Source organism: Neolamprologus brichardi, chromosome 1 (genome assembly GCF_056152115.1).
Source record: "Neolamprologus brichardi isolate AB-2024 chromosome 1, ASM5615211v1, whole genome shotgun sequence".
Taxonomy (NCBI): Eukaryota; Metazoa; Chordata; class Actinopteri; order Cichliformes; family Cichlidae; genus Neolamprologus; species Neolamprologus brichardi.
In genome coordinates this window covers 4397816-4418392 of record NC_142104.1, presented here as the reverse complement: position 1 = coordinate 4418392, position 20577 = coordinate 4397816, and the positions used below count along the sequence as shown (strand labels likewise).

General features: G+C 40.7%; 1 protein-coding gene across 3 annotated transcripts in view; it reads left to right on the top strand.

The window, feature by feature from the left end:
- The window catches only part of LOC102779958 (protein MTSS 2-like), a 92948-nt gene that overhangs the window by 57796 nt on the left and 14575 nt on the right, over nt 1-20577 (top strand). For 2 of the 3 annotated variants that reach the window (XM_087842046.1, XM_087841953.1), the window contains exons 4-11: nt 4925-5009; nt 5826-5917; nt 6963-7037; nt 11988-12145; nt 13669-13776; nt 13866-13963; nt 16945-17221; nt 17521-17595. In XM_087842046.1, the coding sequence (XP_087698172.1) occupies nt 4925-5009; nt 5826-5917; nt 6963-7037; nt 11988-12145; nt 13669-13776; nt 13866-13963; nt 16945-17221; nt 17521-17595 (968 nt within the window). The remainder of the gene's footprint in view (nt 1-4924; nt 5010-5825; nt 5918-6962; nt 7038-11987; nt 12146-13668; nt 13777-13865; nt 13964-16944; nt 17222-17520; nt 17596-20577) is intronic. The other variant, XM_087842012.1, reaches the window with a different exon arrangement.

Sequence of the window (20577 nt, the reverse complement as noted above, 5' to 3'; positions counted from 1 at the left end):
GCTACGTTCTGTTGTTCCAGGCGGCAGCGTTACGGTTGCCATGGTTACAGGGTGACGCTCTCTCTCTGCGTGTTTCCTGGGTGAGAGAGGCCTTTTTGTTGCTGTTGCAGTGTTGCCAACTCCTCAGTACGGAAAATCGCTATTGGTTGTCCTAAAAGTCGCTAGAAGTCGCTAAATGACGTCATCACCTAATTTGCATAATTGGTCATGCTAATGTAATTGTAACCTACGCTGTTGGAGAGAGAAATAACATCGTGGACGAGACATAAAGTGAGTAAAAAACGTCCTAAATGCATTTAGAGTTTATTTAGAACTACAAATTAAATTTATTTTAGCAATTATTGTTTTTTTTAATGTCACAATTCCAACCCTGCTCCTTTATCCGGGCTTGGACCGGCAAAAGTGACCCGAAATAGGCACTCTGGTGGAGTTACTTTGTGTGTGTGTGTTTATAAGTAGTTTTAAACCTTGTGATCCACAAAACAGCATAAGAGTAAAAGAAGAACTGACTGCGTTACAGCACCCGCTGCTTGTTGAGAGTAAAAGCGATATGCGCTTTCACATCTTTTTTTAGCGACTTTTTTTTAGAAAAAAGTCGCTAGGGGGTCTGAAAACTCGCTAAATATAGCGACAAAGTCGCTAAGTTGGCAACACTGTGCTGTTGTGCTAGGCTAATAGGCAGAATGCTACAGGTATAGCTCTAAAGAATGTAGCATCATAGGCAGTGTAGTCCGTGCTGCAGGGAGAATGGACTGCCATACACGTTATGTGTCTGTGAGCGAGGGAGGGAGAGAAAGGAAAAATACGAGGAAAAGGAAAAAACGGGAGCTGGAAGCATGTAAATATAATAATAACCAGTGCAGCCAAGAAGAGAGCCTGTCGAGCCCAGTTGTAAGTAAGCGATTAAGACTCGACTGTACACCGTGTTCGTGTTTTCCTCTGAAACACTAAGTTCCGTTGGAGCAGCCTTTCAACGCCTCTCTCTGTCTCTCGCTAGCAAAGTTGACCCAGACAACAAAGTAAAGCTAGTTTTCGGCTACGAGCCAACATGAACCCACCATATTAGTCAGAGGTCCCTTTACTACGGTTCGGAGCCGCGGATCTTCAGTAACAGTAATAAATCACAGCAATAGTACATTCATGTAGTTGTAAACAGCATGATAATATATTAAGTAATCCAAAGTATTCAGAATACGTTACTCTCATTGAGTAACGTAACGGAATACGTTACAGAATACTCTGAAAACTGGTGCACTCCAATTATGTGAAAATAACAAACATAAAAAAACTCTAATTCTGAAAAATATATTCTTAGGCTGTAAAGTAAGAACTATTTTCATGGGCTGTGGCTTTTTCCTTTTGTTCTCGTTTACATATTATTAAAAGCAGACTATAGATACACTACTATTATTATTCTTTTTATTTATTTATTTATTTTTTGCTTTTTGCCTTTAATGATCACAGCTGAACAGACCTACAGTGTGTGTACAATTATGTAATCCTCATTCACATCCAGCAATCCATAAACGGTGAAGCAAATCAAAAGATGAGTATGTTCAAAATGCGCAGTGTGGTTTGAGTCTTGTTAGTTCCTCTTTTGGTTCAAGTTAACATGGTGATTTGGCTTCGAAGAAAACGAAAACTGACTTGGATGTGGACAGACACAGTAGCTGGATTCCAGATGTGAGTAGTTACAGTTTTTTGTCTAGTTGTTGATCTCCTATGGAGTCTGCGAGGCCTGGTAATAACAGACAAACAGGAAGAGCACCACCATAAATGCAGAGATCAAACACACACACACACACACTTGGCTGTAACTCCAGTCCCGTGGTTCTCACTCCAGCAGTGAGCTCATTAAAATGTGCAAAGCGACCCTTTTCGTCTTCATTGCCTCTCATCTCTCCTCCACCTCGTCCTCTCTCATTTCTTTCCCAAATCATCATTTTTCCTTCGACACCAACTATCAGACACCGACACTCTTCATTAGTTTCACTTGAGATCCACTCACGGATCTGGGGTACGATCACATTCTCGGCAGGCACAGTTCAAACTACTCCTTCAGTTGTATAACTGTTCAACGTGCACATTGTACACTTTTAGATTCTTAGTATGTGTGTATGTGTCTATGAATGTGTGTGTGTTTGGGGGTGGGTGTTGCTGCTTTAATGAATGGTTGCCGGGTAGAACAGGAGGCGTGAGGGAGGAATTTGCTAATTATGAATGGCGCACTTCTCTCTGGTTGTGAACAACACTGTGTGTGTGTGTGTGTGAGAGGGAGAGAGTCTGTGTGTGGTTTGGCGTTTGTGAGTGTGTGGTTGTGTGGTAGGCACAGGGCATATACTCAGATGTATGCCTGATACATCTGAGTATATGCCTTGTGGTTGTTTTAATCAAGGGGTTGCTGATTTGAATCTGCTGACTATCTGGTGAGGAAATTAAATGAACAATACTAATTACCACTGTACTGCTCATGAGCAAGGCATTCGATTGATCAGACGAGAATAGCACCAAATCATTCTGTTTCATATTAGAACAGAAGGGAACCCACATAACACTGATTTTATGAAATCAAATGTAGTAGGTAATGCAGATTTAACTAACTGCAAAGGAGGTCTCTACGCTCCCTGGTAATTATGGGGTACTCTAGACTAGTTTGTGTGTCTAAGGTTTAAAGCTGCTGAGGCCACTGTGGTGGAAGTGGTGACGTGGATGTCTGCCTTTGAGCAGGAAACAGCAGGAATTTTATTCCTTATTCCTTAAAATAAACATTTCACTTTTTAAAAACTCTAACCCAACTTCCCAAAGCTTAACTACCTCATCATCACCCTGAGCTGTTTTCACACGTGAACTTCAGAGGATATCAGGAGATTAGGTTGGAGACTGTCCAAAGTTCACATTTCTCACATCTAGGAAGCAACAGGAGAGAGTTCATGTAAGTGTACCAGAAGCACTCAGATTTAGATGAGACAGCTGCCTGGATGGAGTGTGCGGGAGGCAGGACACGTGACTTACTCACTGCAAATTCAGTGGACCATCAGTCTGACAAACCATAAACTATCGACTGAGCCAGCTAAACTCTGGGGCATCTAGTGAAACCAGTTTTCACTTCGGGCCACTCATCGCTGCATTCAGAGTGCAGTCAGCTTTTTTAAAAGCTCTTCACAGTTTATCTGCATGCAGCTCAAGTCTGTTCAAACATGATCAAACTGACTCCAGAAAGCTTGCTGTACCAACGTTTTTGAGTCTTGCTAACAAATTCTGCACTGTCTGCTTTGAGAGACTGCTGCATGGTCCCGATGAATGTTCAGTTCAACTCTGTTAGACATATCCTGACATGCAGTTCCTTTAGGTGAGGTCTAGAAAAGTTCAGGGCTGTTAAATAACTAATATTTAACAATATTAACTAATATATATTTAACTAATAAGTAATTTCAATCATTTTGTCATGTGGAGTGAGCATAGGTGAGCACCCAAATGCAGGACACAGACAGGCAGAGTGCAAAACAAGAATATTTCTACAATTACAAAATTATGTGTTTTATGTGGTGAAATTAAAGCTAAGTGGAAGTAAAGTTCCAGTAAACGTGTGCATTGGTTGAAAATGTCCTTTTTATTTGAAAATTATGATTCCAGTTTTGGATGAAAATGTTAAAAAGAACATATCAGATCAGTGGTTCTTAACCTGGGTTCGATCGAACCCTAGGGGTTCGGTGAGTCGGTCTGAGGGGTTTGGCAGAGCCTCCGCCGTGACATGCACGGCTCATTTTGTGCACCAGTAAACAACATATCTATGTCTTGAATTTGAAAAAAATCACATTTTATTTTTCACTAGAGAGGGGTTCAGTGAATGTGCATATGAAACTGGTGGGGTTCGGTACCTCCAACAAGGTTAAGAACCACTGTATTAGATTAATGCCCTTCCTCCTGCTGTACTCCCCCTGCAAGGGTGATTGTGGCTCGAGAGTTGGGAGTTCGCCTTGTAATCGGAAGGTTGCCGGTTCGAGCCCCGGCTCGGACAGTCTCGGTCGTTGTGTCCTTGGGCAAGACACTTCACCTACCGCCTACTGGTGATGGCCAGAAGGGCCAATGGCAGCCTCGCTTCTGTCAGTCTGCCCCAGGGCAGCTGTGGCTACAACTGTAGCTTGCCTCCACCAGTGTGTGAATGGGTGGATGACTGGGTGTGTAAAGCGCTTTGCAAATACAGGCCATTTACCATTACTTTGTAAGCCAGCCTAAGCCCGTATGATAAACAGGAGGAAATCCCATTTGGTTGCTGTTTAATCTGAATTTTCTGCTATATACATTTCACTGGCAGTAGAGATTATGGTCTCTCTAGGTAAGGTATACTATATAAGCCTGACTTCTGTTTAAAAGTCTTTAAATGCGTAGCATGAGAATAAAGCTTTAATCACTTTTCTCGTGCAGGCTTTCCACCTGTAGCGCAGCGGCAACAGATCAGCGCCTTGTTTGGAAGTTAGCAGTCTCTGCCATCACTTAAATTGACTTAAACTCTGAGGTCAACTTTTTCCACATGGATCTACTGCCTTAAAATAGACTGCTGTTTACAGCTGCAGGTTAGCTACTCACGAAACTGGGTCCCTGCGCAGGACACACACACTCTCAAGACACTGCTTTATTTGGATGAAGCCGGGGTGTGCGCGTAGTGTCTACACGAGGCAGATCGGTGTCTTGTGTAAACACTGGCTGGAGGTAAAATAATACAAAGTCTGTGTAGCTGTTCGTGTGTTTGAAAGATGCAGCGCTTTTAACTGCATTACATTACACAGCACACGGCGAGCTGTAACGTAAATATTGATCACAGCTTTGTGATCTGTGTTTTTGTGGAACAGAAAAAAGAGGTCTTTGTGGTAAATTTACTAGGAGATTTTATGCTTCACAATAAGATCCTGGTTTGTTTTTCCAGGGGCAACCAGAGATATCGGATCAGCTCTGACCAGGATGTGCATGAGGCATCGCAGCATTGAGGCCAAACTTCGTCAGTTCACCAAGTAAGAAATGATCCTTCAAGCTCCCTTATTTCAAGTAGGAATTTGTTCCCTTCTGTAACTTTTTCCTCTGATCCTAAACTGCAGCCCATCAGGATCTTTCAGAAGTCAGAAAATGCTCAACTATGTGTGTATTTCCAAGTAAAGCTGACTTTGTTTTATGATGGGGCACATGTTTGGTGAGGCTTTCTTGACAGCAATATGGACTCCATTAGGAACATTGGTCTGTCTATCCATATTGAAGTGGCTGTAAATAAATATAGCTATGGCACACAATGCAAACCGCTCTGGAAACCTCACCAAGAGTCTGCTTTCAACCATTGTTTGCCTTTATCTTCATTTTTTTCTACTTTCTAATGACTTTTCCACAGCAAAAGCTATTACGCTGATGATGATGGTAATGGCGATAATGATCTATGACTGTGGTAATGACGGGGTTTTTGATGACTGATTTATCTTCAAGCTCTTGTGTGGCTTTGCATAAAAGATGTACACATGTCGTAATAGTCATGCATTTATCTTAATATTAGAGCATGTGCATCACATGTGTGGACATGTTGTGGGAAAATGTCCAGATACTAAAATTATGAAGTAGAACAATAGGTGGAGGTGATGTATACATTAACATGTTTTCAGAAATATGTTTTGTACTTTTTGCACTGTTCTGTGGAGATCTGAATATTGCAGGTTTACATTAAACCAGTCATTTGTCACAATGTCACACTTAGGAACTATTTAATGAATCCCTGCTCACTGTCTCTGATACTGCCAGTGCATCTAACTTGCATTCAAATATCTACTTCTTTGTCTCTCCCACAGTGCTTTGATGGAGAGTCTTATCACGCCTCTTCAGGACAAGATTGAGGACTGGAAGAAGACAGCCAACCAGCTGGATAAGGATCACGCCAAAGGTACACAGACATCCCAGATTTGCTTATTCATTCAACTTCAACATCACTAAATTCTAACCCCATATCCTCACCGCTGAAGTAGCTTTAAGTGTACTGCTTATGTACGGCTCTAACAGAAGGGCAAATGTTTGATCAGCTGTGCTGCACCATTGCTATGCTAGCACAGGCTAGCAGTGAACAGAAAAAGCAAACTCTGCACACCGTTTTAAAATGAGGTTTCAGCAGCGCTGCATGTGGCGTGTATGCCTACTTTGATCACATTGCAGCTTCTTAGAGCAACGCTCCTCTTTACCTGCTCATCGTCACTCCTTGTGAGCTTGTACCCCAGCAGCTGGAAAAGTAATGCCTGCAGATGTCCTAACTGTCAAACAGCTAAAGAATCATGTCTGAAAATGCCAAGGAAGTATTCTCATCAAGTTATCTGTCCCACTGCCACGGTGTCAGATAGTTGACTTAAACTTTGAGGGAAAGCATGTTTTGGGGCTTCTGACGTAGCCGGGACGCTTCCTGCTCTGTGCACTGGTCATTCTTTACAAATGCTTTAAAAAAGACAAAGCCAGTGTTGTTAGGATAGCATTGTGCCAAATACATGTTGTCTTTTCCTCATTCCATAAACCATACTACTCAGACTATGATCAGACTGAAACCTGACACCATGAACATTTGTCCCAAACCAAACTGTATGTTCATATGCAGGAGTCTGTCTATAGACTTTATTTTGGTACTTGACAGAACTTTGTCAATATAAACAGGATATTTACCTGTTAATATGTGTTTCCGCAGTAAACAGGTAATCTTACTTAAACATTTGCTTCCACATCATTCAGTTCTAAAACTATACTTTTGTATACAGCAGTGTCTAAACGGGAGCGGGTACATCTGAAACCAAATATAATAATCAGTGTTTCGCTGACCTCTTGGTGGTTTCGGTTCCTGACAGTTAATATTGTTTCTATTCAAGTTATTATTGGAAATGCAAGACATTATTTGCTCAGCAGCTTTTGCATTCATTTTTCTAAAACATCTCTCTTTATTCTCTGTCAAGAGTACAAGAGGTCACGTCATGAGATCAAGAAGAAATCATCTGACACCATGAAACTGCAGAAGAAGGCTCGTAAAGGTAACAGTCAAGCTCAGGCTCATGGTTGTCACTCAGACAGTTCTCGTCCAAGTGCTGTTTGTGTGTTTTATGTGTTGCAGCTGTAAATATATTTAGATATCCAGTTCATTGTTCCTACTGTTATTTATCTAAACACAACATTGTAAGTGTAAGGCTGCAGTTAATCACAAAAAATGAGCCATTTTGTATCTGACTGGCACTCTTGATAACAGACTACGTGAGCATCATCCAAACAGTAACTTGAGTCGTTATAAGTTTATATTGCCATCTGGTGGCGTTCTGTAGAATTGCAGGTCTTTTCTCATTTGTCCTGAATCGCTTTACCCAGCGAGGCAGCAGCCAATAATTGTTGGTTTCTTTCTGCTGCTGCTTCCGTTCAGTTGCCAGGCAGATTAATTTACACATGCAAGTTGTCTAAAATATATTTCAAGATAATTATTTATCATTATTGAAATTGTTGTTTTATATTTTATATAAAACATATACCCTTGAATGAGTGTTATATATACTCATTCAAGGGTTTGTCAGAATTTAAATGTATATTTATGTAGAAAGAGAGAGGGGGGAAGCAAAATGCACTTTCAATTTGAAGTATCTTTAAAGTAGCCACATTTTGCTTTGATGAATACTTTGCACGCTCATTACAGTCTCTCAGCCTGCATCATGAGGACAACTTCCAAAATGTTTTCCTACATGATGGAGCTTTTCCTTCTATATGCACAGTAACTTATGCCTGACTGTGTCAGGTGGGTTTACATTACCATATTGTAGAGGTCAGGTCCTCTGGTGTAGTATTCCACACTCTGGTAGCCTTTACGTAGCCTACAGTTGCATTGCCTCATGGGAAAAATAAGAAAACAAATTGTCGTCCAAAGCACGGGTAACTCTTGGACTTAGTTTCCTGGGACAGTCTTTGTGAGAGTCCATCATTTTTGTCTTTACAATTATTAAACAGAAAAGCTAGTCAATATGTTAATATGTCATTTCTCTTTACTTAGTTAGGTGGGGTTAGCATTAGCATTTATTACTGCAGTGGTTGGATGAGGCTAGCTGTGTTTGTTGTGCTGTGCTGGTACAAACACAACTAATGGACTGAAACAGAAAAAGAAAAAAGTTAACATTTTACAGGAAACAGCTATTTAATCTTTAAATTCTTCTTCTCTCCGTTTAGGGAGAAAGGCTTATAAGCACATTAGTATGTTGGAAACAGAGTAAACAGTTATTTGTAAGGCGAAAAATGCGCCCCTATGGAAAGCAGAAAAAACTAAAAAAAATTGAAAGGTTTGCTGTGAACAAACGTTTAGAATGTTGGTAATGTTACAACAATAATAATAATGATAATGTTGATACTGTTACCTCAAAAAAGTTTGCACCATTTAAATTGGTAAGTTTGTTTTGCTTCAAATCAAATTCAAATTCAAATTTTATTTGTCACACACACACAACCATACACGGTATGACATGGGGGTGAAATGCTTGTAGCTGTACAATGCCCGACCATTAAATGACAGAAAAAAAGTTTTACAGTATTTACAATTTACTACAAAATTTACAAATTAATTAGAATTTACAGTAAAAAAAAGTGCAAATAGCGGATGATTATAAAGATTATAAATTATAGGAATTATAGGATTATAGGAAATGTGTGGTGGTGCGTGTGGTGATGTGATGTGTGAGAGTCCAGTCCTACACCTGGTTCAGGGCCCGAATAGCCTGGGGGAAGAAGCTCCTCCTCATTTTCTCTGTTTTGTCCTTAAGGGAGCGGAAGCGCTTCCCAGACCTCAACAGTGAGAAGAGTCCATTGTTGGGATGGGAGAGGTCCATCATAATCTTCCTAGCTTCCTAGCTTTGGACTTATGATGATCAAAATCAGTGAAAAAAGAAGCAGAATTTAAATTCAGCCTGTCTTCAGAGGTTTCCTGTGAAGCAATAATGCATATTAGTATATTACTATTATTATGCAAAGCTATCATCAGTGCAAAGAGAGGCTACTATTTAATATAAATGATGAATCTTAGTTTTCAGATTGTTTCTCACTAAAGATTTCGTTTGTATTGATAAAAAGTCCCGTCATGATCATGTCAGTTTTTTCTAGCCTGATTACTTTAGGAAGTCCACACCTTCAAAAGCAACACAGTGACTGTGAATCTGAATGCAAGTTATATGCTTAGAGATGTCATTTTCTCACATAAAACAAGGGTAATATAAGAAATGATCCTAAAACGATAGTCTGATATCTTTGAAGGGGGGTTTGTATGAGGCGCTTCACAGTAGTCAGTGCGTTACCTATTGTAGAAGTTATCACACACCTTCTGTACGTACTGTAACTGAAAAGTTACCAGTGTAACAGATAAGCAAAGTCCTGCTTTCAAGGGTCAGCAGCAAAATGTGTTTTTTAAAAAAGTACAAAAGCATACCGAGACGTCACGCTGCCCTTTCTCCTTAGTCCTCAGTCTGAACTTCTATCCATCTATGCAATGTTTAAAGCCATCAGACATTCTAGTTCACATGACATGAGAGTTATTGTGGCTAAAATGCATTTTGATGCTGATCTCTTCCACACTGGCACAATGTTTCCACAATGTTGCATACCTGAGTGCATCTCCAAAACGAGACAGCTCCACTTTTGAAAGCCTAAACTATCCTATAACAGGACTAGATTAACAGTGAAACTGTGCAATGTCCGTTCCTGTGTCTGATAAGCCCCATCGCAGCTGATGCTTGATGATATTATTGTTTCTCGATTGAATTTTGGTTGCAGCTGTGTTATTTTGCTCTAACATTTGGCACTGTGGCTGTCTTGTGATGGCTTCCTTGTACTAACCCTAACAATGAGTTCTGCTATTTCTGCTCTCCCCGCCCCTGTCACTTTCTCTCTCTGTTTCCTTTCTCTTTCCTTACTTTGCTTCCTTTTTTTCTGTCTCCCCCTCTCACTGCTACGTCTCTCTGTCTCTCCTCCCCTCTGGTATTTCTATAGAGATGCAGGGTAAGTATCAGCCTGCCGCTCGCTGCTCTACCGCATCACATCCTTTCCTTTTTAAATTTCCAGCATTTGCCTGCAGGCAGTGATTATTACTAAATTTGAGGTCATGGAAAAGTTTTGGGGGTATATCAGGAAATTGTCTTCCATAATGAAATAGTCATGTAAGCAGACTTAAGGGGAATAGAGAGAACCTTATCAGGGCTGGATTAACCCACCACGGGGACTCCAATAATAAGCTGTAGGCTTTTGTTTAATTTAACTCGCTCTCGGTGCATAAATTGTTATTAATTAGTTATGAGTTTATGGTAATGTAATTAGCATACAATTATTTTGTCAAGTACACCATATAAGCACATTGCAAGCTGAAATAATAAAGCCTAAAAGCTAAATTTCCATCTGAGGCCCCATTACAACACAGGTGCTTTTAGGTTGGTGCCACTTTAGTTTAGACATGAAACACGTGCTGTGTGTGTCCTGAACTGCATCACACTCAGTCTGTTTTCTTCATTTTAATCAGCTAAGTCCTCCATTCTAGTCTGTGTGCAGAAAATGTGCAGAAAACAGTTTACGGAAAAACTGACGTTTGTATTTGTGTTGTATTTCCTATATTTTATTCCTCCTTTGGTGCCAGGGAAACCAGACAATGTTCAAAAGTCTGCATGACCAGATTTGAAGATTTTAAAGCTTTAAATCAACACAGACAAAATGATAAAGAACTTTCATGAACTTCTACAGAGCCGACGTGTTAGGGTCATTGTAGAAGATCGTGCATTTTGATGTTGGAAGGTTTCAATCAGAAATTTTTAATTTGCCTGAAACAACTGATATTGAGATTGTTTTGTGACCGGTGATTCAAGAGGTGGGGTAGCAATGTTGTTAAGTGATGTTAATTTATAGGTTAAAATATACTTCTGACTTTTCTGCACAAACATATTTACTTGTAGTCTTTTTACCACAAATTGAATGTCACATTTTGAACCTCGACCTTTCGGATCACCTGAATAGTTACATACTGTGCCCAGTGGGCAATCCAGCCTTGCTTGCAATGGGCATCATTTTACTGAGCCAACAACAGCATGACAGTTTATTTATTGCACCCAAATGGTCGACTGGGGTTTAGCTTTTACTTCTCCATTGAAAATAATGAAACTTGTGACCATGACCTTTTTAAAAACTACATGAACTAGCTCCAATGCTTCCTAAACAAGTTTTGCCCCTCGTGACAGATTAGAGCTCAGCGTCTGTAGCTAGCTGTCGTGTAGTGTCACTTTTAACAACGCATGATGTAACTGAACTTCTTCCTTGACTCCTGCATGATTTTTGTAGCTGTTACTATCAGCTTTGTAGTGACACTGCTGGCTTCAATCTGACTCCCATGCTACCCCTCCTCGTCTGTTATCATTTTGTTCCTCATTCTGCTCTTACATGCTGTAAAACTACAAAGAAATATTTCATGTCTAGCTTTCCATTTACTGCATTTGATGCATTTTTAGAGATAGAAGATAGAATTTATTTTTTCAGATTACATATGCACTTATATTTAAGCTTTTATTATCAAGGTATTGCAGTATAGTTACAACAGATATGATAACATTACATTTTTAGCAAAACTTTTAGTGTTAGTTCATTAAAAAACAACATAGGAAACTGACTAATGCACATTAATATTAGAACAAATACAGAGCTAAAATAGCTTAAAAACAAACACATAAACAAGTTGCTGCTTTTTTTGTCTTGGTCAAAATTTTATAATCTGTACTAGCGGTTGGATGAACTCCTGCATTATGGAAAGCAAAGCTTGACAGAGAGATTTCCACATTTAGTTACATTAACACTTTTCCACACCTCCATCTTTCTTTCCTTTTTCATTCTCACCCTCTGATGAAAACCTCTACCTTCCTGTGTCGGTCTCTGCTCTCTCGTTTGATAAACGTCTCTCGCCCACTGCTGCGCCTTCTCCCACCCAGGGCGAGGGGACCTGCAGCCACAGCTCGACAGTGCCATGCAGGATGTGACCGACATGTGCCTGCTGATGGAGGAGACTGAGAAGCAGGCGGTGCGCCGTGCCCTGGTGGAGGAGAGGGGTCGCTTCTGCACCTTCATTGGTTTCCTTCAGCCAGTTGTGGTGAGGACACACAGTGTTGGGAAGGTTACTTTTAAAATGTATTCCATTACAGAATACAGAATACATGTCCCAAAATGTTACTCAATGAGAGTAACGTATTCTGAATACTTTGGATTACTTAATATATTATCATGCTGTTTACAACTACATGAATGTACTATTGCTGTGATTTATTACTGTTACTGAAGGTCCGCGGCTCCGAACCGTAGTAAAGGGACCTCTGGCTAATACGGTGGGTTCTGCGTCAGGCTCGTAGCCGAAAACTAGCTTTACTTTGTTGTCTGGATCAACTTTGCTAGCAGAGACAGAGAGAGGCGTTGAAAGGCTGCTCCAACAGAACTTATTGTTTCGGAGGAAAACACGAACACGGTGTACAGTCGAGTCTTAATAGCTTACTTACAACTGGGCTCGTCAGGCACTCTTCTTGGCTGCAGTGGTTATTATTATATTTACATGCTTCCAGCTCCCGTTTTTTGCTCGATGACAGCTCGTACTTTTCCTTTTTCTCCCTCCCTCGCTCACAGACACATAACGTGTATAGCAGTCCATTCTCCCTGCAGCACGGACTACACTGCCCATGATGCTACATTCTTTAGAGCTATACCTGTAGCATTCTGCCTATTAGCTTAGCACAACAACAACAAAAAGGCCTCTCTCACCCAGGAAACACGCAGAGAGAGAGAGCGTCACCCTGTAACCATGGCAACCGTAACGCTGCCGCCTGGAACAACAGAACGTAGCTGTCAAACAAAACCCAAACAGTCCTGACCCGCCACAATATGAAACAGGGAAGTACCGCCGTGTAATCCATTTATTTCAACAAAGTAACTGTATTCTAAATACCACCTTTTTAAACGGTAACTGTAACGGAATACAGTTACTCATATTTTGTATTTTAAATAGGTAACGGCGGTACATGTATTCCGTTACTCCCCAACACTGAGGACACATATGGAGGAAATGTGGTAGACTTTAACAGCAGGAGGAAAGATGGACAGATGAGGGCGAGCACTGTCTAAAGGAACTTTTGAAGTGCCGTACAGAGAAGCTGAACAGCTCCACTGATAATTACTGTATTTGAACCCTTATGCCCGAGGCCATTGTTTGACATTGCCCCATTAAAAAAAAAACACATGTATTTAGCTACAAAACTATAAGGCTAAAATGAACAACCTTGGGCTGTACTGATGGGAGACACTTTAAAGAATAGCATCAGTATAACATTTATCTTGCAGAAAACCATTAATTAATAAACAATGTAAAGCAAAAACGTGTAAAATGAGTTGTTACTTTGTGTCGTACTGACACTTCAACCACATTATCTTTATAAAGACAAGAAACTAAACTGCTTTGCTTACACTAATTTACACTTTAATTATATCAGGAAAAATAATCATACATAAAAATAACCAGAGCTCTGAGTATAATTAACTGTGTTATGGTTGTTGTGGGAACTGTACACTGAGAATTTTTGGACTTTAGTGTAAAAGAAAAAGTAAAAATGTTTTCTATCTTATTTTAAGAATGGAGAGATTGCTATGCTGGGTGAGATCACCCATCTCCAGGCCATCATCGATGACCTCACTGTGCTGACAACTGATCCGCACAAACTGCCCCCTGCCAGTGAACAGGTGAAAAGCATACGCAAACATGACATCCAGCATACACAAAGACAGAAACAAATAGAAGACAAACCTCTGACTCCTACACGTTCTCTCAGGTGATTAAGGATCTAAAGGGGTCCGATTACAGCTGGTCCTATCAGACCCCTCCGTCATCCCCAAGCAGCTCTGGCTCACGCAAGAGCAGCATGTGCAGGTACTCACACACAAACACACTCTTATCCATGCACACATAGGCAGTGTTCTGAGTATCAGAAAGAGGAGCCATCCTTGATGTTTATATGTCAGTGTGATTGTCAGTCGTTTTGTCTACATGTCAGTCTGTCATTACATTCTGTGTCTATGGGTGATAGAGCCACTCATTTAACCCCAGAAATGTTCCTTCATAATCAGGCTGTGGTGATTCTGCATAATTATAGGATCAAACTGGACCACATATAGCTCTAACGTGGCCATTAAAACATGATGACTGCCAAAAACTCACTGAAAAATATTAAAAAGTAAACTTAGCCAACAAATTAGAAAATGCTGAGTGAAAGGGCATCAGAAAAAAGGATGTTTCTGTTTAAATCCAAATGTCTGTTGAAATGAAAGGTCATTTATACATCTCCAAAAGTTGATTCTGTTCATCTGGACGTAGCGTTTTGTGGGAGAAACGTTTCGTCACTCATCCAAGTGACTTCTTCAGTCTCAGCTGACTGCAGGTTTCCCCAATCTTATAAACAGTACATTTGCATAATGACTGAAACCAGCCCACTGAAGGAACAATGGGCTGGGAGGTCAGTTCCTTAATCTTAATCATGCAAATTCTCATGACCATTGATCAACAACCACTGATCAAAGCCCACTGATCAATGGCCATGAGTACCATTCACAGAGAGTTGGGGAATGGCTGCAATCACAGCATTGTAAGATGGCGAAAGATGTACCCTTAGGCCCCCTCCTCGATTCAGAGATGGTCTTTCCCTTTTCACGTAAATGGCCTCCTTGACTCCGCGCTCAAACCAGCGTTCCTCCCTGTCCAGGATGTTACATCCTCATCATTGAAAGAGTGTCCACTGGCCTGTAGGTGTAAATAGACTGCAGAGTCCTGGCCTGACGAGGTAGCTCTTCTGTGTTGTGCCATCCGCTTCGCCAGAGGTTGTTTGGTTTCCCCGATGTATAAATCCTGGCAATCCTCCTGGCACTTAACAGCGTACACTATGTTACTCTGATTGTGTCGGGGGACCCGATCCTTGGGGTGGACCAATTTTTGGCACAGCGTGTTTTGGGGTTTAAAAGCCACAGAGACCCGGTGTTTCGAAAAAATGTGTCTCAACTGTTCTGATACTCCTGACACATATGGGATCACTACAGGTTTTCGCTTAGGCAGCGGTTGTCCTTCTCTCCTGGATCGGCTGGAGCTTTCTTTAGGTGCCTTTCCAGCTTTGACAAAAGTCCAGCTAGGATTCAATTCAATTCAATTTTATTTATATAGCGCCAAATCACAACAAATGTCGCCTCAAGGCGCTTCATAGATACAGAGAAAAGCCCAACAATCATATGACCCCCTATGAGCAAGCACTTTGGCGACAGTGGGAAGGAAAAACTCCCTTTTAACAGGAAGAAACCTCAGCAGAACCAGGCTCAGGGAGGGGCGGGGCCATCTGCTGTGACCGGTTGGGGTGAGAGAAGGAAGACAGGATAAAAGACATGCTGTGGAAGAGAGACAGAGGTTAATAACAGATATGATTCAATGCAGAGAGGTCTGTTAACACATAGTGAGTGAGAAAGGTGACTGGAAAGGAAAAACTCAATGCATCATGGGAATCCCCGGCAGCCTACATCTATTGCAGCATAACTAAGGGAGGATTCAGGGTCACCTGGTCCAGCCCTAACTATATGCTTTAGCAAAAAGGAAAGTTTTAAGCCTGTGGGATAACCACATTTGCTCAGGGCCTTCTTCATGTGCTGTTCTTCTGCCTCCCTGGCCGCTGTGTCTGTGGGGATGGTGTTCGCTCTGTGTTGGAGCGTCCTGATGACACCCAGTTTGTGCTCCAGTGGATGATGAGAGTCAGATGTTCATCCTCCAGTGAGGTCACTCAGATGTTTTGGTCAGTGGTTGTTGATCAGTGGTCATGAGAATTTGCATGATTAAGATTAAGGAACTGACCTCCCAGCCCATTGTTTCAGTCATTATGCAAATGTACTGTTTATAAGATTTGGGGAAACCTGCAGTCAGCTGAGACTGAAGAAGTCACCTGGATGAGTGACGAAACGTTTCTCCCACAAAACGCTACGTCCAGATGAACAGAGTCAACTTTTGGAGATTTACTTTCCTGGACGATTGAGGATGCATCAAGACGTCATTTATACATCTGATGAAGTTGGTGCTTCAACAAGCTTTTGATGATTGGGTCATCAGTTTTGTAGAAGCACTGCCTTCAGACAGAACAGCATTATGAATAAATGATAATAAAGAATCTAGGATTTTGGCCTTAAGATAAGTTATGACAGCCTCTCTTTTATAAGCCAAATGCATAAAAAAACTGAATACTTTCAAAAGACTATGAACTGATTTCTATGGTTCTGTGAAGCAAACTGAGTGTCAGTGCATGTGAAGCAGATTCACAGCATTTTGCCTTCAGTGTTTACTGTGTGTATAGATGTGTGTGTGCTGGATCCTTCTAAGTTTACACACCCTCTGTCTACCCCCTCCTGTCCTTTTCTTTCCCACTTTTCCACTCAAAACTGCCATTCTGTGAACTCTTTTCCACTTATCTTCTATTACTTGTGTCTTGTTTGTGTGCATTCATGTGATTTGCCCTCTTTCTCTCCTGCTGGATCTTTGCTTACCTGATTTCGTTGCGGGTCTCTACTTTTAACTGTTCCTGGTGTGTCTTTACTGCGTCATCGCACTGCGGGTTTTCACTGACCTGATGAACCAACGATTTGCTGTAAACTCCTCTTGGTCCTTCAACCCATCATCCGAACTTCCAACACTTCCTTTAATTGTCAATCCATCATTTTCTACAACAACCAACCCCACTTCTTCTCTCTGAATTCAACCATTCTCTAATCATGCTGTCTCTCCCTGATACTGCCTTCGCTCTACGCTGGGAATCATCACCTCCACATTCCTCACACCTCCATCGCTCTGCCCCCTCCCTTCTCCTCTACACCTTCCTCCCCCAACAGCAGTGTAAACAGCACCCACAGTAGTGCCTCCCGTTCGTCAGGGGGAGGTGGTAGTGGTGGTGTTGGTGGCGGAGGCTCCTTGCCCCACTCGCCCACCTCATCCTCCTCCTCCTCCTGTCGCTACCGCAGCAGCCTGCCGCACCAGCCTCCACCACCGGGGGGCATTGCTGCCCACCGCCTCAGCAGTGTCTCCTCACATGATTCGGGCTTCGTGTCCCAGGATGCCAACATCTACTCCAAGCCACCCTCACCTATGCCCTCAGACATCACTAGTCAGGTACAAATGCCTCATGGACAAATTTACATTATTTATGTGACCCGTTCAGAGTTACTGTGGCTTAAATTGCTGGCTTCCAATGACACACGCACAGCCTGAAATTTTTGGTCTCTATTTTAAGGACAGCCAGCAGGTAAACTAAACATTTCAGTGTATCTTTAAAATAACAAAGGATAAATATTTAAATAGAATTTAATTACTGGATATCTAATGAAAAACATTAAGTTTCACACATGTGTTTTGGTTCTTGGTCTAAACTCTTATCGGTTTGTGTCACTCTTATTTCTTTCCTGGTGTAGAAATCATCCAGCTCAGCTTCATCAGAGGCCTCAGAAACATGCCAGTCAGTCAGTGAATGCAGCTCCCCCACCACTGTAAGTATTCTTATTCATAACATATAACATGGACAGTCTGAAATGCAGCATAAAAAAATTAAAGCAATAAAAGTGTGGTCGTAAAAAGTTAACAAATAAAGGTCAGTGTGTGTACAAGTAGTCCTTATGAGCCAAAAGCTCAGGCTTCAGACTTTCCTAAACACTCTGTTTCTGAGAGCTTCCTCTTCTGTATCATGTCAGAGCGAGAGGATATCACAGACGACCCATCCTTGTGTGAAAATTAGCTTTAAGCAGTGGCTCCCAAACCTTCTCTGGCATGCTCCAATTAAAGAGCCGAAAAAATGAATAAAAAATTAGATGATTTTTATAGTGTCAACAGATTCTTGTTTGTTTTTACCCTCCAAAACTTATTCTTAGTTATGATTGTTATACATAACTATTCTTCTATTGGTTTCACTTGATACTTATCCATACTTATCCATATTCACGCTATGTATGCATAGTGCATACATGTAGTATTGAGTATATAGTGGGTCTATGTCCCAGTAGTGGGGCCCAACTTAAAGAGAGGGGGGCTATAATGATTTGCTTCACATGGAGGATAGAATGAAGGCCCAGTATAAGAGAAACAGGAATTATTGTGAGCTGTGGATCATACAAAATTATTCTAGTTAGCATAATGTGTGTCCTTTAAGATTTTTACACAGTAATCATTAGAGGTGGGAATCACCATACATCCCACGATACGATATTATCACAATACTTAACTCACGATACGATATTATTGCAATTTTTTAAAATATTTTGCGATATTCAGATTCTGTACATAAAGGTAAACTTTATCAATATTCATTTTCTCTAATATCAAAGTCTCACACTCAGTCTTTCTCTCATTTCAGTTTTATTGTTGACAAACTGAACGGTTTGTATTACAGTCTAGTCCAACTTAACTGAACAACCATCTGGTACAATTATAGCTATTCTGAACTATGCAGTTTATGAAAACTATGCAGCCCCTTCAGCAACTGAAGAATTTGAAAGTAAATTAAAACAAAATATAATTTTACATTAAATAAAAAAGTTTTAAACTTAATTAAAATAAAACATGTCTTAAATTAAAATAAGTAAACTGTCATGTTTATTGCTGCCATAAAAAAAAGTTAAACACATTTGGACAGTGAAGGAATGTCAGGATTCTTGCTCAGAAAAAGGATCAACATGCTCTGAAGTCAGAGCACAAAAACTTTTTTGTAACAAAATATCGATTTCTGCTGTCCCTGTATCGATACATTATTAGCAAACAAAATATCACCATACTACACAGTATCAATTTTTTCCCCCACCTCTAGTAATCATACAATCATACAATCATACTTGTGGTCAGTCTGTGAGAGATTAGTTCTCCCTGACAGTGCTGGGTTATTCTTAAGTTTAGAGTTAAACTCTCAGTTTAGGGTATATTTACAAATACAGCTTAATGATTGGTGGGGGGGGGGGGAAGATAAATGAATTACTTGAAATTAAAAATTAAGCTCTGCTTCATTTAAGTTTACTTCAAGTTTCCTCATCTTGTCCAAGTCAACCAGATTTCCACTGAACACCCGTCAGATTCACACCTATATTACCTGTAGTGTTTTCCAGGGACATCAGGCAAGAACAACAAAATGTAATTTCATATAAGATTGAGCAATTTATTAAACAGCTGTGATAATTGTGGTAGTGTAAAGTCATTTTTGATACAGAATTACAAGGTAGCGCACAACACATGCTGTTTAAAACGAGACGTTACACTCATCAAGGTAGCAGGACGTTCGATTTTCAGCGATTTCCGCGAACAGTAGGAGACTTTGATTTCTGAATGGTAAGTCAAACTTGGTATAGAGCTGACAGTATTAAATCTCTGGGGTCTTGATGTGTTCTCCAGCAGAGAAAGCTTTGTGGTACCATCAAGCAACATCATATCAAACACCGCCCACTTACTCACAAGAGAATAGTGAGGCAAATGTATTTGAGACACGAGGGGTTGGTTGAATTTATGCATTTTCTCCAATTTAAAAAAATGTTCATTGCAGCAATTAGCCTTCTAGAGCTCTATTTTCATAGGCACATGGGGCAAAGTTGTATCTTCCTCAGCATAAACCACCTACACATTGGTGCCAATTGTAAAGTTGGCTTTAAGATTTACAGCCATTTGCTTCTTCCCCTGCTCGCCAACTGAAAATAGGAGCATGTAACGCCGGTCCTCTGTGCTTTTAATTGATAGAGGCATACCCAAATAAAGCTCTACAAAATCAGAGACTTGTTTTATTTATGTTTGGGAACTTGTTTCTTCCTCTTCCATTATACATTCTTTAGCCAGTTTGCACACCATTATATAAATCATGCTTGCAAGGCAAAATAAATATTCATTTCTGATCTTAAGCAGCATCTGTCCTCCGTACCAGCTTGCATATACTGCTTCCCTTTCACTTGACGTGTTCACAACCATCTGTGATCCATCTCTAATTTGACTGATACACATTGTCAAGCTGGACCGTGTGCCCCACTTTCACTGGTTATCTTGACAAGATTTAGCATAAGCATCACGAGGCAGACTTGCAGTCTCTCCTGTGCATTGCATGTGTTGGTTATTTATGGATGTTCTTAATTAAATCATCATGGAATCTGAGGCAGACACATGACACGTTCCATTAAAAACTCACGAGACAATTAAAATTTTTCTGCTCCCCTAAAACTGATCTAAAACCCTTTTAGATCAGTTTCATCAGCTCATCTCACTGTATCCACATCCAGCACATTTGGGAAAATGGTGCAACAGCTCCGTGTACATGCAACAAAAGCAGAGTTACTGTGATTTCTACCTGAGCTCCTTTACTTTAAGCCCTACATAAGCCCAAACCCTTGCTTACTGTTAACTACATAAAGACAAGTGTTAACAGTAAGCAATTATTTATGTGCTTCAGGGAAACAAGTCATGCCTGCAGCTTTAATAATAACAAACTGCACTGCATACTGTGCACG